At 43.3% G+C, this 18,931-nt stretch overlaps 1 protein-coding gene across 2 annotated transcripts in view; it reads right to left on the bottom strand.

The window, feature by feature from the left end:
• Window positions 1-18,931, bottom strand: part of FRMD3 (FERM domain containing 3) — a 396,218-nt gene that overhangs the window by 130,020 nt on the left and 247,267 nt on the right. For both annotated transcript variants that reach the window (XM_030193696.1, XM_030193697.1), the window contains exon 4: window positions 11,316-11,394. In XM_030193696.1, coding sequence (XP_030049556.1) covers window positions 11,316-11,394 — 79 coding nt within the window. The remainder of the gene's footprint in view (window positions 1-11,315; window positions 11,395-18,931) is intronic.

Raw genomic sequence — 18,931 nt, 5'->3', positions numbered from 1 at the left:
TGTGCCACCGTGGTGGCATGGTGGTTAGTGTGCACTAATTCACACGTTAACTCCATGTTAGGGGGTGGGACTTAGGCAAGTCATGGGTGGAGAATGGACATGGACTGCATACTACAACTGGTGTGCTGTACCTACCGTGCGCTAACCATCAATTTCGCAGTTAGAGCAGGTTCATTTAGCTCCTCCTCAATAGGAGAGACCAAGTGCATCCGCACTAAAGTGCAACCAGGTTGAAATGCGCTAGAGCAGTTTTCACTACAGTGATTGCAGAGGACATGCTGGGCTTCTTCCCAACAATTATCGCACAGCTTTTGCACATACCACATTTTCATTTTTGCTGTTACAGCCTGCTAAGTGCAAAAACGTAGGGGCCCTTTTATGAAGGTGCGATGAAAAATGGCCTGCAGTAGTGTAGACGCGTGTTTTGGGCGCACGCAGAATCATTTTTCAGCGCACCTGTAAAAAATGCCTTTTTAAAATTTTTGCCGAAAATGGATGTGCGGTAAAATGAAAATTGCTGCACGTCTATTTTGGGTCTGAGACCTTACCGCCAGCCATTGACCTAGCAGTAAGGTCTCACGCGGTAACTGGATGGCAATGGTCTATTTTTTGGTGCGCATAGCGGACGCATGTCAAAAATGAAATTACCGCAAGGGCCACGCGGTAGCCGGGCAGTAACTCAAAATTGGCGTGCGTTGGGCGTGTATAGGCGCCTACACAGCTTAGTAAATGGGCCCTACAGAGTACAAAATAGCTGAAAGAGGGGCAAGTAGAGACCGTAACCATAGGAGCCGACTCTGTGGGTGCTTGTATGTGTCCAGGGAGGGGTTATTTCCATTGGGCTTAGCACCGCCAATAATTTTGAAAAGTTGGCTCCTATGACCACAACAGTTTTGGTCACTGCTTCCTCCTCATACTAATCATAAGTACATAAGTAATGCCATACTGGGAAAAGACCAAAGGTCCATCAAGCCCAGCATCCTGTCCCCAACAGCGGCCAATCCAGGTCAAGGGCACCTGGCAAGCTACCCAAACGTACAAACATTTTATACATGTTATTCCCGAAATTGTGAATTTTTTCCAAGTCCATTTAGTAGCGGTCTATGGACTTGTCCTTTAGGAAATCGTCCAACCCCTTTTCAAACTCTGCCAAGCCAACCACCTTCACTACGTTCTCCGGCAACGAATTCCAGAGTTTAATTATGCGTTGGGTGAAGAAAAGTTTTCTCCTACTTGTTTTAATATCCCGGTGCTAACGTACTGGGCATCCTGATAAGATAAGTTTGGCTGATTTTTTGATTTATCATAAGCATGAGATTGAACTTGGAGGTTTTTTGCCAATGATGACAGCAAGAACTCCTTGGATTGACGGAATGTGTGCCCAAAAGAACAGAGTCTGTTGAAGCTTTTTCCTCCAATTTTTTGCCAATTGTTTTTCATTAGGTAAGCAGCTTAATACTAGATTATATGAACTGAGTGAGGATTGACTTGTTGTTGGAAGATATCGTTATCCTCTTAAGCTCTGTGTGTTACCTCCAAACTTTGACAGGCACGGTCTCTTCTTCACAGAGCTGAACATCACTGGAGGAAGGATAAAGTTCCTTCCTGCCTCTCCTGTTAACACTTGGATAGTTTGTAGTTTATTAAATTTATTATACTGCTTTACATAAAACAAATATCAAAGCAGTTTATAAAATTCAAATATATAAGAATAAAAAAGATAAGAAATGGAACTACAATAACAGTAGTAAAGCTCACTCAAATCGGATCATATATATCAAACAATATCTAACTCTCATACCACAATAACAATCAAAATCAATTAGTCCCTGCACCCAATTCAGAAGAAGACACTTAAAGTGAACTAGGGATTTTTCTTCCCTCAAAGTTCCTGGTAACGCATTCCAAAAATCTGGGCCCACAAGAAAAAAAAAAAGCTTGCTTCCTTGTCCCTATCGCTTTTATTCCAGGTACTTCTAACCTAGAAGCATTTATTGATCACAAATTCCTCTGAGGGACATAAGGTTACTACTACTACTACTATTACTACTATTTAGCATTTCTATAGCGCTACAAGGCGTATGAAGTGCTGCACAAACATAGAAGAAAGACAGTCCCTGCTCAAAGAGCTTACAATCTAATAGACAAAAAATAAAGTAAGCAAATCAAATCAATTAATGTGTACACGAAGGAGGAGAGGAGGGTAAGTGGAGGCGAGTGGTTACAAGTGGTTACGAGTCAAAAGCAATGTTAAAGAGGTGAGCTTTCAGTCTAGATTTAAAGGTGGCCAAGGATGGGGCAAGACGTAGGGGCTCAGGAAGTTTATTCCAGGCGTAGGGTGCAGCAAGACAGAAGGCGCAAAGTCTGGAGTTGGCAGTAGTGGAGAAGGGAACAGATAAGAAGGATTTATCCATGGAGCGGAGTGCACGGGAAGGGGTGTAGGGAAAGACGAGTGTGGAGAGATACTGGGGAGCAGCAGAGTGAGTACATTTATAGGTTAGTAGAAGAAGTTTGAACAGGATATGAAAACGGATAGGGAGACAGTGAAGCGACTTGAGGAGAGGGGTAGTATGAGTAAAGCGACCTTGGCGGAAGACGAGACGGGCAGCAGAGTTTTGAACCGATTGGAGAGGGGAGAAGTGACTAAGTGGGAGGCCAGCAAGAAGCAGATTGCAGTAGTCTAAACGAGAGGTGACAAGGGTGTGGATGAGGGTTTTGGTAGAGTGCTCGGAAAGAAAGGGGCGGATTTTACGGATGTTGTAAAGAAAGAAATGACAGGTCCTGGCGATCTGCTGGATATGAGCAGAGAAGGAGAGAGAAGAGTCAAAGGTGACCCCAAGGTTTCGAGCTGAGGAGACAGGGAGAATGAGAGAGCCATCAACAGAAATAGAAAACGGGGGGAGTGGGGAGGTGGGTTTGGGGGGAAAATGAGAAGCTTGGTTTTGGTCATATTTAATTTCAGGTGGCATTGAGACATCCACACAGCAATGTCAGACAAGCACGCTGAAACTTTGGTTTGGATGCAAGGTGAGATATCAGGGGTAGAAAGGTAGATTTAGGAGTCATCAGCATAGAGATGGTAGGAAAAGCCATGGGATGAGATTAATGAACCAAGGGAAGAAGTGTAGATAGAAAAGAGAAGGGGACCAAGAACAGAACCCTGAGGTACGCCGACAGGCAGAGGGATAGAAGTAGAAGAGGATCCACCAGAGTGAACACTAAAGGTGCGGAGGGAGAGGTAGGAAGAGAACCAGGAAAGGACAGAGCCCTGGAATCCAAGTGAGGACAGGGTATCGAGAAGTATGCTGTGATCGACAGTGTCAAAAGCAGCGGAAAGATCAAGAAGAATGAGGATGGAATATTGACCTCTGGATTTAGCCAGTAATAGGTCATTGGAGACTTTAGTAAGCGCAGTTTCGGTTGAGTGGAGAGGGCGAAAACCAGATTGTAGTGGGTCAAGAATAGCATGTGAGGAGAGAAAATCAAGGCAGCGGTGGTGAACAGCACGCTCAAGTAATTTGGAGAGAAAAGGGAGGAGGGAGATAGGTCGGTAATTAGAGGGACAAGTAGGGTCGAGTGAAGGCTTCTTAAGGAGAGGTGTGACCACAGCATGTTTAAAGGCAGTAGGGACAGTTGCAGTGGAAAGTGAGAGGTTGAGAATGTGACAGATAAAAGGAATAAGAGCAGGTGAGATGGCATTAAGAAGGTGGGTGGGAATGGGATCAGAGGAACAGGTGGTACAAGAGCTGAAGGCATATGTTCATAATACACACTGAGGGGCACTTTGACATTTTTGATATGACGTCTAAGTTGGACTTTGGATGTTTTGTGCTAAACATCCATATCAGAACAGAAAATATAGCCATTTTCAAAACAGCAAAATGTCTTTTTCTTTTCAAAATGGCCACATGCAAGATGTTTTTGTGCTTTGTTTGTTTATCTTTTTGGCCCATTCTTGAAAAAAAAAAAATAATAAAGTCCATGTGAAAAACACAAAAAAATAAAGCCATTTGGATATAGGAGGAGCCAGTGTTCTTAGGAGATTGGCCACACAGACATCCCAGGAGAGCAATGGGGCACCATATGGGGCACTGCTGTGAACTTCATGTAAAACCTTCCAGGTACATATCTCACCACTGCTCCTTTATCTTGTCTGCTGAGCCCTCCAAAATCCATTTCCCCTAACTGTACATACTGTAATAGCCTTTATGGATATGGGACTAAGTCCTACTCTCTACAGTGAACTGTACCCACCACTGCACTACTCCTGGGACCTTCTTGCTACTCTAATAGGCCTGGCTATAACATCTGAAGCTGTCATAAAGGCTGGTATGTACTGTTTATATTCACATCTTTGGGTGGTGGAAGGGGGTCAATGACCACTGGGGGAGTAAGGGGGGGGGGGTCAATCCTGATTCCCTCCAGTGGTCATCTGGTCATTTAGGGCACCTTTTTATGATTTATTCGTTCTAAAAATAGGTCTAGACCAAAATGTTGAAGTTGTAGCCCTAGATGTTTTCATTTTGTTCCATTTTGGCTATAAAATGTCCAAAATGTTATGAATGTCCTAAGCCTGCCCCCAACATGCCTCCTTGTGATTTGGACGCAGTACAATCGAATTGCACAGATAAACATCTGTACAACAGGTTTCAAAAATACCAATTTGGATGTTATGTGAAGAAATTTGTCCAAATGTTGCCCTATGACACTTTTTGGATGTTTTTCTGTTTCAAAAATGAGCCCCTCTCCAGCTTATTTTCAAAAGAGAAAGACACCCATATTTCGACCCAAATCGGGAGATGGGCGTCTTTCTCCCGTGGGCGCCCAAATCGGTATAATCAAAAGCCGATTTTGGGTGTCTTCAACTGCACTCCGTCGCGGAAACGGCCAAAGTTGACAGGGGCGTGTCGGAGGCGTGGTGAAGGCGGGACTGGGGCGTGGTTATCGGCCAAACAGAAATGGGCAGCTTTCGCCGATAATGGAAAAAAAATAGCCGTTTTTAGCGAGAATTTAGGTCACTTTTTTTGGACTCATTTTTTTCACCACCAAGTCCCAAAAAAGTGCCCTAAATGACCAGATGACCACCGGAGGGAATCGGAGATGACCTCCCCTGACTCCTCCCACCAAAAAAAAAAAAACAACTTTAAAAACTTTTTTCCCAGCCTGTATGCCAGCCTCAAATGTCATACCCAGCTCCATCATAGTGGGTGCAGTGGGCTTCAGGCAGGCGGACCCAGGCCCATCCCCCCCTACCTGTTACACTTGTGCTGGTTAATGCTGAGCCCTCCAAACCCCCCCAAAACCCACTGTACCCATGTGTAGGTGCCCCCCTTCACCCCTTAGGGATATGGTAATGGTGTAGACTTGTGGGCAGTGGGTTTTGGGGGGCTCAGCACACAAGGGAAGGGTGCTATGCACCTGGGAGCTCTTTTACTGTTTTTTGTTCATTTGTAAAAGTGCCCCCTAGGGTGCCCGGTTGGTGTCCTGGCATGTGAGGGGGACCAGTGAACTATGAATCCTGGCCCCTCCCACAACCCAATGCCTTGGAGTTGTTCGTTTTTGAGCTGGGCGCCTTCGTTTTCCATTATCACTGGAAAAACTAAACCGCCCAGCTCAAATACGCACAAATCCGATGCATTTGGCTGGCACAAACCGTATTATCGGAAAAAAGATGGGCGGCCATTTTTTTTTTCAAAAATACGGTTTGTCCCGCCCCTTCACGTACCCGTTCTCGGAGATAGACGCCCATGGAGATGGGTGTTCGCGTTTGATTATGCCCCTCTGTGTATCAACACCTATATCTTAACTGAATTTGAAACTCCACCGGTAACCAATGATACTGAATATAGAGCAGAGTATCATAATCTGCCCCACCAACTCTACACAGTATCTGAGAGGCTGTGTTCTGCAGTGTTTGAAGTTTCTTTAAACTCCTTTTTATGCAATCCCTCTAACACTGTAGTAATTATCCATGCCAGTTATTCAGTCTGGTTATTAAGCTTTGCAGAACTGACTCCTACACTCGTTCCCTATATCACCCAGACACATTTGCCACCTTTCTCAACCAAAACATTTCACCCCTGCAGAACCCTCCCAATCTTGCCACCCATTCCTTTTCTCTACTCCCTCTTTCTCCTCCCCCTTGTTGTTCAGATAACTCTTCCCAGGCACCAATGGCTGTACTTAGCTCTTTCCAACCTTTATCAATCATTGGTCTGGACAAGCTTGTAAAGTCCCTCTGGCTCTCTCTTGGACCCTCTCCCTTTCCATTTGCTTAAAGAATGGTGGACCTCCTTGGCTCCAATTCTGTTATCAACTCCAGTCTTCAAGAGAGAATAATGCCATTTCCTTGGAAGAAATCTATTATCTAGCCTTGTGTCAAAAAGCAGAATGCTGACTGTTCTTCCTTCTAAAATTTCAGGCTCATTGTTTCACTCCTATTTCAAGCTAAGATAACTGAAAAAGCGGTGTTCCAGCAAGTTACACGATTCTAAAATGATAACAACTCTTTCCACCCTTGTCAGTCAGGGTTCCGCAAAGGACACAAAAACGAAACCATTCTTTTACTTTTGCTTAATGATTTAGTCAGTTACATTGACTTGAAAAAAAAAACTGTTCTCTTGCTACAGCTGGATCTCACCTCAGCGATCAACTCAGTTGACCATTCTCTTCTCTTGCTTAACTTACACGACTCTGGTTTAAGAATCCCTGTACTAAACTGGTTTCGCTCCTACTTTTCCAATCGTATTTTCCATGTGTTGTACCATTATTCTCTTTCCTGTTCCTTCCCACTCTCATGGCGTGCCTCAAGTCTTGATTCTCACCCATCATTTTAATATATTCCTATCTCCTTGCACAACAGCTAGGTTTTTGCCTTATATCTATGACAATAACATTCAGCTTCTGATAGTCTATGACACTTGGAATCCTACCCTTCCAAATTCAGTAGGCTCTGGTCTGGATAAGTTATGCTCTTGGTTTAGTGATAAACTTTCTTTGAATCCTCAGAAATGTGAAGTTATTTGGTTCTCACCTCAAGATTCCCCTGACAATTTTAGCCATCTCTGGCAGGGGTTCAAGCTGCCCCTTATAGATTCAGTTTGCTCCTTGGGAGTGACTTTTGACTTCAAACTCAGCTTCTGCAAGCATACTTCACTCATGATCACTAGCATGTTTTCCACTGTTAGGAAAATTACATCTCTTAGACCTTACCTAGACAATAAAGTCTTTAGAACTCTTATCTATGCATTGCTTCTCAAAAAATTAGACTACTGTAACTCCTTGCTAGTTGGCCTGCTTTATTATAAGATCCATCACTTCCAACTTGATCAGAATACTGCTGTGAAGATTTTCTACAATGCTAAAAAATGTGATCATGTTTCCCCTCTCTTATTTGAACAACATTGGCTTCCTATTAGCTATAGGATCTGTTACAAGATACTTCTATTGACTCATAACACCTATTATCACATATTGACGCCTTATCTGACCTCTTTCCTAACCCCTTATAGGCCAAGCCAAGCGGTTTACTGCATAAAATACATTAAAATTGCATAAAGCCCTATTACTTAAACCAGGGGTTCTTCAGATTGGTGCTACTTTTTATTTATGTTATCCATGTAAATGTGTAGTCCATTACCAATCAGTTAAATATGGTTTCTTGAACCTTCTCACCTCACTGATTTTCTAGTAGCTAAAAGATTTGTGGGGGCAAGTTAGTATCATCAATATTATTTGCTCTAAAGAATGTGATAAGGCACTTTGTAATCACTCAGGCTTTATTTCTTTATAATTTTACTTATAAAATATATCCACTTATGTAATCTTGGATTCCTAATTAGTGGACTTGAGTTTAACTATCTGATATTTTTCTTTTTTCTGCTTTTGTATAGAATTTTTCATTTTGAATCTGTTGATAGCTCAACTTACTTGATTGTGAAATGTGGAAAGAATAAATAAATAAATAAAAATAACATAAAACCAGAAACAGATATACAACAACAACAGGACAGAAAGGAAGAAAAGCAAAAGCAAAATCCTATGCTACAGCTACTGCGGCGGGCCGCAACAGACCCACCCCCTGCACTGTCAATCCCACTGGCTACTGCTTCCTCTAATTTCCATTCCCCAAGCTTGTCACTGGTTCTCTCAGCTCCCTCAGGGGTATCCATTCTGTTGCAAATCTTTGTGTGATCCACAGGGAGGCTATGTGGAGTTTCAGTATGACCAGATACTCCCTCCCTGTCTCATTTTAGGGAACAGCCTTTTATAAATTGCAACCAAAAGCCTCAGGATCAGTGACTAGAAAAACAGATTTGCTTTCCAGTGATCAAGCTTAACACTACTTCATACTGTCAGCAGACCCAACTTGGGAAATGACATCCATGAGCAGCTTTTAATTATGCTCCAGTGAAACTGGAATTGCTAACCTTGCATTTTGGCAAGGTGATAAGACACCGTTGGTCCTGATCTCTTGGGTCAGCCACCATTCGGGACCTTTTCTGCAACAAGCCACACTTTATTCTTTGTGCTCTGGGACCTGTTCTCCATAAGTTGATTTAAAACCATTACTGAGCCTGCACCTCTAAAACACAGCAGCAGGGAAAAAGAAGCAAATACTTGATCGACACTACCAAGTATTTGTGAATAAAGATAGACTGCTTTTGCTATAAATCTTCCCAATATTTCTGTCTGTAAATAAAGTGTAAGCTATTGGGAACACTAAAGCTTTGTGGAGATCTGTTTGTGTAAGAAAAATAGAGTAATGTTTCCCCCCCCCCCCCCCCCAATCCTTCAAGGGGCCAGTTCTATATCTTCAGAAGAAAAGAACATGTGAGCCTGTGGCTAGATGCCAATCACCACCTTAGAACTAGCCCATTTTACCTTCTGGTTCTAATATAAGTGCTACAGTGAGCATTAAGGCCTGATATACTGAGAAAATGATATGCAGAACTGCATTAAATAATGCCATGTTTTACCTTTTCCTCTGTAGCCCACAGTAAAAGCCAAGAGAAATAGGGCCAGTGTCTGTAGCATGCAGATAAAGGGATAGGGTCACCATCATATGCCCTCTATTTTCCTCCCCACAAACCCCTAAATAAGCAAAGGACCTCTTGGCCTCCTCGCCCCCCCCCAAAAAATGAGAAAATGGCCTTCCATTTAGAAATCCTCCATCTCCAAAAACACAGCAAAGGTCGCATTAACCCTCACAGGTATTATAACATGATAGTGCATCCAGTGTTCATATCTAAAGACATGTACCCCCAACTCAAGTACTGTTGGTTATCCCTCCTGTTTTTCAAGCCTGTCCTATAGTAATTTGCGCTGGGTTTCCTGGTTATAGTCGCCACTTTGTAGAATTCATTTTTCAAAGTAAGCTGAGAATAGAATCAATTCTATCCTCTTTTCACCATGGTTTGAAGATCTGGTTCTATATAAAAGCTTTTGGTATGGGCCAATATATGTTCTGGCTGAATTTTCTGATTATTCTTCCTGCCAGACTGTTAGCTTTGGGCTAATTTTTTTGAGTCACTGGAGACTGATATTGTATCATGATTTTACTTTCATTTACATGTGTGTGTTTATAGGTGTATGTAAATGTTACTTTGTTAGCTTTCATTTTTGATGTATATCAATTTGAGCTTATTAATATAACAAAACAAAAGGAAAAATAAAATGACAGTGAAATGAAAATGCATGTGAGTACTCCTAATTGCAAAGGTAATCATGAACAATAGCTTTGTTGATTACATCAGAACAAATCGAGCACAACACTGAAACCGGAATGATTAATTATATGTCCATCTTTTCACCCTCCAACAGGTGTTTTGTGCTTTCCAGGGCAAACTGGTTGCTGTATGCTTTAAAGCTGTCAGGCATGCATTTTATAAACCTGAGTGATAGAAAATTGTAATAAACATTAGACCATGGAACATTAGTGACTGGTTTCTTTTTGTTACCCCCTAATACCTCGGTGGTCTCTTTCACCTACACATTTCCCAGATGTTCATGCCTAGGCAGCCATGGCTGTAGGGGCACTTCCTCTAAGGCAGACCCTCAGCGTTGCTTGTTGGCTAGTAAAAACCACCACATAGCAGTAGCCATCTTCTCTTTTTTTTTTCCAACATCTGAATACTTCATCACTGTAATGCTCTGAGATTTGAAAGCGAATTCAAGCCAGTGGCGTAGCTACGTTGGGGCCATGGGGGCCTGGGCCCCCCAAATTTCCTCAAGGCCCCTGGTTTTGCTGGCAGGGGTCCCCAACCCCACCAGCTGAAGCCTTGTCCAGCGCCGGTCTCTGACGCTGCCACATTGCCTGCCCTGTTCTCTCTTCCCCCTCATGTCCTGCACGCTTTTAGTGAAATTCAGCATGCTACTACTACTACTATTTAGCATTTCTATAGCGCTACAAGGCGTACGCAGCATGCTCAGTTTCACTTAAAGGAGCATGCAAGGACATGAGGAGGAAGAGAGAGCAGGGCAGGAAACATAGTGGTGCCGGTGCTGGACAAGGCTTCAGCTGGCAGGGGGTTGGGGACCCCCACCAGCCAAGGCACTTTGCTGCAGCAGTGGGTAGGAAGTGGCAAGGCGGCGGGAGGAGTGGTGGGGAGGCGGTGGCAGCGGGGAGGCAGACTAAAATGTGCCCCCCACCTTGGGCTCTGGCCCCCTCCCACCGTGAGGTCTGGCTACGCCCCTGATTCTAACACTGGTACAGTACTTACATTTTCTCAAAATTGAAAACAATTTGTTTTCTGATTCCATGTTCTAATAGCAATATAGCCCTAGGCAGTAGACAAGATCTGGTAATTATCTGGCCTTGGCTTCTGATTAAAACAAGGGTTCTCAACCCAGACCTTGGGACACACCCAGCCAGGTTTTTAGGATACTCACAATGAATATGCATGAGATAGATTTGCATACAATGGAGGCAATGCATGCAAATGTATCTCATGCATATTCATTGTGGTTACTTTGAAAATCAGGCCGGCTTGATGTGTCCCCAGGACTCGGTTGAGAACTCCTGGGTTAGATCCCTGTGTTTTTAGAGTTACATGGTCCAGTGGATCCTGCCCAGAAATAAGGAGGACTAGATAACTATTTGAGGTTTGTTTTTTTTATTCCTGCTTTTCATTCAGGGTCAGTACACAATAATGACTTTGTCGTGGGCAATATAGTTTAATTAGCAGAAATGGTGATGTGTGATGTATGCAGTATTATATGTCACAATGATCCTGGGATGGTTCTCTTTGCAACCCAAATTCCCCATTCCCTGCCTAGTGAAGGGTTTCAAACCAAATGCCACGACAGAACAATACCTGGTGAGTTCTTCTTTAATCTTCAAGGGTTCATGCGGGTAGAATTTCACTCTAAAGCACATGGTATATGGTGGATGAGCTGCAACATTATAAAGAAAAAGCATGAAACAGCAGCAAGAACATTGCCTCGATGACATGTTTACAGGAGGAGCTGCCAGTTGTTTTAACTGAATAGCCCATGAAATGGTTTGAGCTGCAGATTCAGGCAGCACGTTAAATCAAATCAAAAAAAGCATGATAGCAGAGCCCAAAGCATGTGCGGAATACAGACGTTGTAAGAAAGAATGTATACATGCATTTTCACTTCATGGTATCACATTTATTATAACTCCTTGCCTCTTTAGTATATTCCAAACAATGAAACAAAGATAAAAAGCAGAGACATCTTGAACTGCCAATAAAACAAGCAATCCAAAGAGAGACAAAATCCTAATTATTAAAGGCTGTGTCCACTTGTTGGCCTTGTTAATAGAAATGTCTAGGTTACAAAATGGAAAATGGCACAAGTTTGAAATTTGTCAGTGGTAATGCTAATTGTCAAAGCTTTAATCTTAGTGACTGAGCACTTCAGCTCAACTTTCATATTTAGCTAATTCAACCCCCTTTTTAATTTAATTTAATATCAGCATTTATAGTCTGCTTAACCTTTAAGTTCAAGACTGAGTACAGACCAATTGGGAACTAAATCATACAGCAGAACATTGTAACATATTCATACATAGAAACAGATAAGTGTACAATTACTACATCATAAAAACAATTAAGAAACAAATGTGTGTGCTTGCAGACAGAGTAAAAGCAATGGAGAAGGCAGCGTAATCAAAAGGGTTGAGAGTTTGTATTCATTATCATATAAGATCTAAACATTAAGTGGCTCCTGCGATTCTGGGATGAGGGTGTTAGTGTCAGTAGCACAGCAGCTGTATAACGATTCCTGGGGTTGCTCTCAGTGTTCTGTCTAGAAAAGAGGCTTTTGAGATTACAATGAATGTCTGTATATGTTGAGGTTTGTGTGTGTCCCCACCCCCACAACTCTGAAATTACTGGACCTAGCTCTATCGAACTTTGTGAGGTAGTTGGTCCCTGGAAGTAAATTAGACTTCTGAGTTTTGCAGATGGTGAGTGATGTGTGTGAGTGAGGGGGGGGGGGGGGGGGGGGGTTGCTAAATTTGGTGTGAGTGTGTCCGCCCTTAAGTTTGAAATAGGTAGACATAATGCATCAAACTTTGTAAGGAGCTACAGTCTTTGAAGGACAGGGGCACATGAGACTTTTCCAGATTGGAAAACTGGTGGGTGATAAAGTGGGATGGCAGGGAAGAAGACAAACTGGGCAAATTTGGTACAAAAGTTGAGCTAAGGCTATCCTGAAGGTTGCACTATCTACTGGTTATGTATCTATTACCACATGTCCAACATATACACATATCATTTTCTGTTTAAATAGAACAAACCATCCACTGATCCTGGAATGTGACTGATTGTGTGCGTATAAACTGCTTACCTGCTCTTGTTTGAAACAAGGTTTACATATTTTTGCCATTGGAAGAGAATACCAACTCTCATACAGAAGAATCAGTTGCATATTTTAACCACTCACACAAAGTAACAAAATACCCTGTTACTTCTGTTACTAATTCTGGATGGACGCTCACCCATCTCATAATACCAATTTTGAAAAATTTTAATTGGTTGCCTATAGCACTAAGGTGCCAGTAGGAACTGATCCCTCTTCCATCAAGAACTATGACCTGAACATGAAGGACTGTTGGTTATTTCCCATTTCCCAGGCCCATCTTACAGTAACTCAGAACCGGGTTTTCTGCTCTGTGGAATTCATTCCCTAGTAAGCTGAGAACAGAGTCAGATCCATCCTCTCTTCACCATGTTCTGAAGACCTGACTCAACATAAAAGCTTTTGGTTTGAATCAGTGTATGTTCTGGCAGAAGTTTCTCATCATTCTTACTGCTCAGGGGACTAATTTAGGTTTGGACACTGAATTTGTATTATTGTAATAAGGACAGTATGGGCTCTATTTGTCACAAAGCTTTATAATTTATTATATTTTTATAAGATGTTTCTTTGATATCTGACATTATGTTCATGGATTTCTTTCTTTTTTTTGTTCAGAATCATGCTTTATACAGTTAACATTTTAACATATAGGCGCACACAGTTCCAGATGGATAGGTACTCTTTCAACTAGATTTTCTCAAAAACTCAGGAACACTAAACTGCTACCCACAGTTGCACAGTTCTAAAATAGAGTGCTATACACACTAGTACAAGGTTTCCCAAATTTGAACATGGCGCCTAACAAAACTGTGCTTCCTAATCAGTCCAGCAGGAGCTCAAAAGGCAGCCAAATGTACAACATTCTAAATACTATCTTAATTTTATACTATTGCATAGTATTTGGCACTGATATCTGTGGACAGCATTTCAATCTAGCCAATGTTTTGAGTCAGACACACTGTTATGCCTCTTTCAGAAGAATTAACAATTTATAAAGGAGTATTTTTTCAGACTGATACCCAGCCAACACTGAGATACAAATCCATTTAGGGGTAATTTTATAAAGTGTTATCTGTGTGTAAACCCTTTTTTCATGTTACTACTACTACTAATCTCTCTATATAAAAGGCAAGACCAACGTTCTATGGAGCCTCCAGCCGGAAGTGTGAAGGGGGCGAGATATCCGGTTTCCCTATGAGTGTCTGCCCTGCCCTCTCTGTAACACAGTCAGTGAAGGAAAACAGCAGAGCACGAAATCAAATCGCTGGCTCTGTAACAGTGAAGGACTCAGAGGGGGGAGGGGAGAGAGGCCAGAGGGCAGGGACTCACACACTCCCACATGCACACAGAAGAAAACATTGCTAGCCCCCGTTTCATTTGCATCAGAAACGGGGCTTTTTTACTAGTCATTTATATAGCGCTACTAGATGTACACAGTGCTGTGCACATACTTTTCTGTCCCTAGAGGGCTCATAATCTGGGAGTGACCACGGTAGTGGAGGCAACACAGGCAGGATTAAGCATGGAGTAGGACTCCTTGGGTTCTTCGGGAAGGTTGAAGGCCCTGGATAGGGCATCAGCTTGAATATTCTTTTCAGCAGGTTGGAATACCAGGCGGAAGTTAAAGCAGGCAAAGAAAAGAGACCAATGCGCCTGTCGCGGGTTTAGTCTCTTGGCATCCTGGAGGTATAGAAGATTCTTGTGGTCCATAATCACTGTGATGGGATGTAAAGCCCCTTCTAGGAGATACTACTACTATTTAACATTTCTAAAGCGCTACCAGGGTTACGCAGTGCTGTACAATCTAACAAAGAAGGACAGTCCCTGCTCAAAGGAGCTTATAATCTAAAGGACAAAAAAGTGCAGTCAATCAAATTGGGGAGATATCGCCATTCTTGGAGCGCCAATTTAAGGGCTACAATTCCCGGTCCCAAACAGTGTAGTTACGCTCTGCCAAACAAAACTTTTTGGAAAAAAAGAAAGGGGTGATGCTTGCCAGAGTTTGAGGCTTGCGACAGAACGGCCCCTGCCCCCAGAGAAGAGGCATCCATTTCTAAGATGAATGGTCTTTTGATATCCAGACTTCGAAGAACAGGAGCAGACAAAAAGGCTTGCTTTAAGGTGGCAAAGGCCTCTTGGGCGTCCGGTGTCCAGTTCTTTACATCAGCACCCTTCCTGGTCAATGCAGTAAGAGGGGCAGTGATGAGGGAGTATTGGTGGATGAATTGTTGATAGTAGTTAGCAAACCCCAAAAAACGTTGCAAGGCTCGGAGACCCTGGAGCATAGGCCAATCCCATATAGCTCCAAAAATGGAATAGACCATTGATGATACGAGCACTTCTCTAGTTTGGCGAAGAGACGGTAGTCCTGGAGGTACTGGAGAACCGTGCGTGCATAACGAGGGTGGTCCTGAACAGAAGCAGAAAAAAACAGAATATCATCCAGGTAAACTATTACTGAGGAGTACAAAAGATCTTGAAAAATGAAGTTTATGAATTCCTGAAAAAACGCTGGTGCATGAGTATTAAAAGCGGTCTTCCATTCGTCCCCATTGCAGATTCGGACCAGATTGTAGGCACCTCAGTGATCCAGCTTAGTAAAGATAGACGCTCCCTGCAGACGGTCAAAAAGCTCTGGAATAAGGGGAAGTGGGTACCAATTCTTAATGGTTATTTCATTAAGACCCCGGTAGTCGATGCAGGCTCGCAGAGAGCCGTCTTTCTTGGTCACAAAAAAGAAACCTGCCCCCGCTGGAGTTGAGGAGGGTCTGATGAAGCCCTTTTGGAGGTTTTCTTGAATGTACTCCCGCATGGCAGTAGATTCCTCCTGGGAGAGGGTATACAACCGGCCCAGAGGTGCTTGCCGGGAAGTAATTCAATGGGGCAGTCAAAAGGACGATGCGGAGGAAGGGAATCAGCCTCCTGAGCACTGAGTACATCTTGGAAATCACGATATTCCACAGGAAGGGAAGCATCACAGGGGAGCAAGAGCCCTGGGGAGGCAGTAATAGTCCTCGGAGAAGGAACCACTGGCGTGAGACAGGTAGAAAAACATTGGGAACCCCAACTGCCGATATCATTAGTGGTCCAGCTGATATTAGGTGAGTGTTGTCGTAACCAGGGCAGGCCCAGAATAACAGGATGAATGGCCCAGGGAAGAACCAGAAGCTGAATTTCTTCCTTATGTAAAATCCCGACTTGCATCTGCAACAGCAGAGTGACATGGGTAATAGAGTAGGGTAGAGTTAGTCCCTGAATGGAGGTCACTTGTAACGTTGGTTTACAGGCAATCGAGGGAGTTCCTAGCTGGAATAGGAGACTGGCGTCAATAAAATTTCCTCTGGCCCCAGAATCAATCAAAGCCACAGTGTTAATACAGAGTTCCTTCCAGCGCAGGGAAATAGGGACGGAGACAAGATTATCCAGAAGAGGTGAAAAATGACCCAGGGCCACCCCCTTCAGTGGCCCTGGGTCATGGCATTTCACGATTTATTCGGACAATGTCTTAGGAAGTGACCAGCCTGCCCACAGTGAGCCCTCTCCTTTTCACAGAGGCGATGCCGTCCGATAACCATTGGCTCTTCGGGGACTTCAGAAGTAGAGCTTGCCGCACCTTTGGGAGTAGAAGGGCGCAGCATCTGAGGAGATGGTCTCTGAGAGCGGCGCTGAGTAGAGCATTCCAGTGGCCTTTCTTGAAACCGTACGTTGATACGGACGCAGAGGGTGATCAGAGCATCCAAAGCATTCAGAAGTTCCCGGCTGGCCAGTTCATCTTTGATCCAGTCATTGAGTCCTTGCCAGAAAATGGCCGTAAGGGCCTCTTGGTTCCATCTTACCTCTGAAGCTAGGGTTCGAAAGTGAATGGCATAAGCACCCACAGAACAATTGCCTTGTTGAATTCGTAGAAGTTCTGCGGCTGCAGAGGAGGGCCATCCCGGCACATCGAAAACTAACCGGAAGCGGCGAAGAAATTCTCCAAGATCAGTGAGTAAAGGGTCCCGTTGCTCCCAGAGAGGAGAGGCCCAAGCCAAGGCGGATCCAGAGAGTAGAGAGATGATATAAGTTATCTTGAGTCTATCTGTAGAAAAGGCTGCCAGTTGCATTTCAGACAGCATAAGACATTGGTTGAGGAACCCTCGGCAAACACAAAGGGTGCCGTCGAACCGGGGAGGCTCAGGGAGCCACAACCCTGGAGTAGGTAACACGGATCCGGACGACGCAGCAAAAGTCTGTCGTTGGGATTGAAGGGTTGACATCTGGGAACACACATCCTGTAGAATTCTGGACAGATGGTTTAGCTGGGCCTGTTGCTGCTGAAGAACCTGAGCCAATTCAGAGAGGTTGGGTTTGTCCGGCGAACTCAAGGCTTTGGCTTACTGTCAGACTTGTGAATTCTTGTACCAAATAGAGCGCTGCTGAGCCCAGTACTCGGGCCAGGTTCCGCTTTGCGGCCGGACAACCCCGGGTTTCACCTGCTGCGCTTACCGCCATTCCCCAGAGGTTGAGCCCCTAGGTGCGGGTGGCCTGCAGGACTTATGGGACGGAGCAGGGAGTGGGGTGGTGAATGTAACGGCCAGACAGGCAGCAGGCAAGAGAGTGATCCAGGTACAGGGAAAGTCAATTAGCAGGCAGGGGAGTAATTCAGGTATAGGCACAAAGGCGATCACATGCTGACATTAGGTTGCTCGACCTTAAGGGGTAGTTATGATGAGGCAGAGAGCCTCTAGGAATCTCATTCAGAGGTGGAGCTCCCCCCTCCTCCTCCAGAGTGTTCCTCAGTCATAGGACTGTTTTGGCAGGAAGAACTTTCATACAACGTGCAGGACATCAGACTCACAGAAACAGAACAAAGCCTTGCATAGGAATATATGGGTGTCTCTAGCGTTAGCACGCACTAAAAGCGCTAGTTCACCTTAGTAAACAGAGCCCTTAGATTTTGAATTGTTCCAAATAGCAATATCCAGAGAATTCTATCTTATTGGTAAGGTATTATCCAAAGTTATAAGAACATCTTGAGTATCCTTCAACAGTTTGCAGCCTTCCAAATCTAAAAGCAGACTCAATGTCAAAAGCATGGATAAAGGAGTTGGATCAAACAGGCCTTTTTTTTTTTATTCCCAGTCATGGCATGGAGCAGTAAGTCTGAAGATTGTGTGTTATCCAGAGTGCTCAATATCTTAAACGGAATGCAGAGTGATAGGAATGGAAATCTGGAAATGTAACACCTCCCTGTTCTCTGGGAATCTTCAAGGTTTTCAATGCAATCTGTGGGGAATTTGGAAAGTTTGGACTCCATCTTCTCATAAAATTCTAGGGGATATTTCCTGGGAAACATCATGAGAATATAATTAATTTGGGGAGTTATGATCATTTTGATCGCGACTAAACTGCCTCACCTGGATAAATTTAGAGGGGACCATTTGGAGGTAACTTCATCAATAATAGTAATCATTTTCTTTATAATTAAGGAGCACAATTTGCCCAGGGTCTTTATCTAACCATATATCTAATTACTTCAGCTGCAATGACACTATTTGAAATTATTGATATCAATGGAAGATCAAGATGTATAATTATTTAGAGGCATAATTTCTGATTTATCCAAGTTGATTTTGTAGCCAGAGAATCTGGAGGATTCATCCACAGTAGTAATCAGGTGTTTAATTGAAAGGGAAGGTTCTGACAGAAAACTAGTAGATTTCCTACATAAGCCACCACTTTCATTTCTGGTTTTGTCTAATTGCTAAGGCAAGATTGAACAAAAGACGAGAAAGAGGACAACCCTGTTTGGTTTATTGACCTAATAACAGAGGGTAGGTTAGATTACCATTAACCAATATCTTGGATTGGGGATAACAGTATAGTATAGATATCCAGTCATAGAATTCCTGGTTCATCTCAAACCACTCTAGGACCTAAAATGGACAGGGCCATTCAATCATATCAAAGGCCTTTTCTGCATTCAGGGATAAAGCTACATAATGATGTTGGGTTTTTTTGAGGTTGTATAATTAAGGTTATGGAATAAATGTAAGTTTTCATGAAACCTATTTAGTTTAGATGTGTAAGCAAGTTTAATATTTTGTTGAGTCTGATAGCAATG

This window comes from Microcaecilia unicolor, chromosome 2 (genome assembly GCF_901765095.1).
Source record: "Microcaecilia unicolor chromosome 2, aMicUni1.1, whole genome shotgun sequence".
Lineage (NCBI taxonomy): Eukaryota > Metazoa > Chordata > Amphibia > Gymnophiona > Siphonopidae > Microcaecilia > Microcaecilia unicolor.
This window is presented reverse-complemented; position numbering and strand designations above follow the sequence as displayed.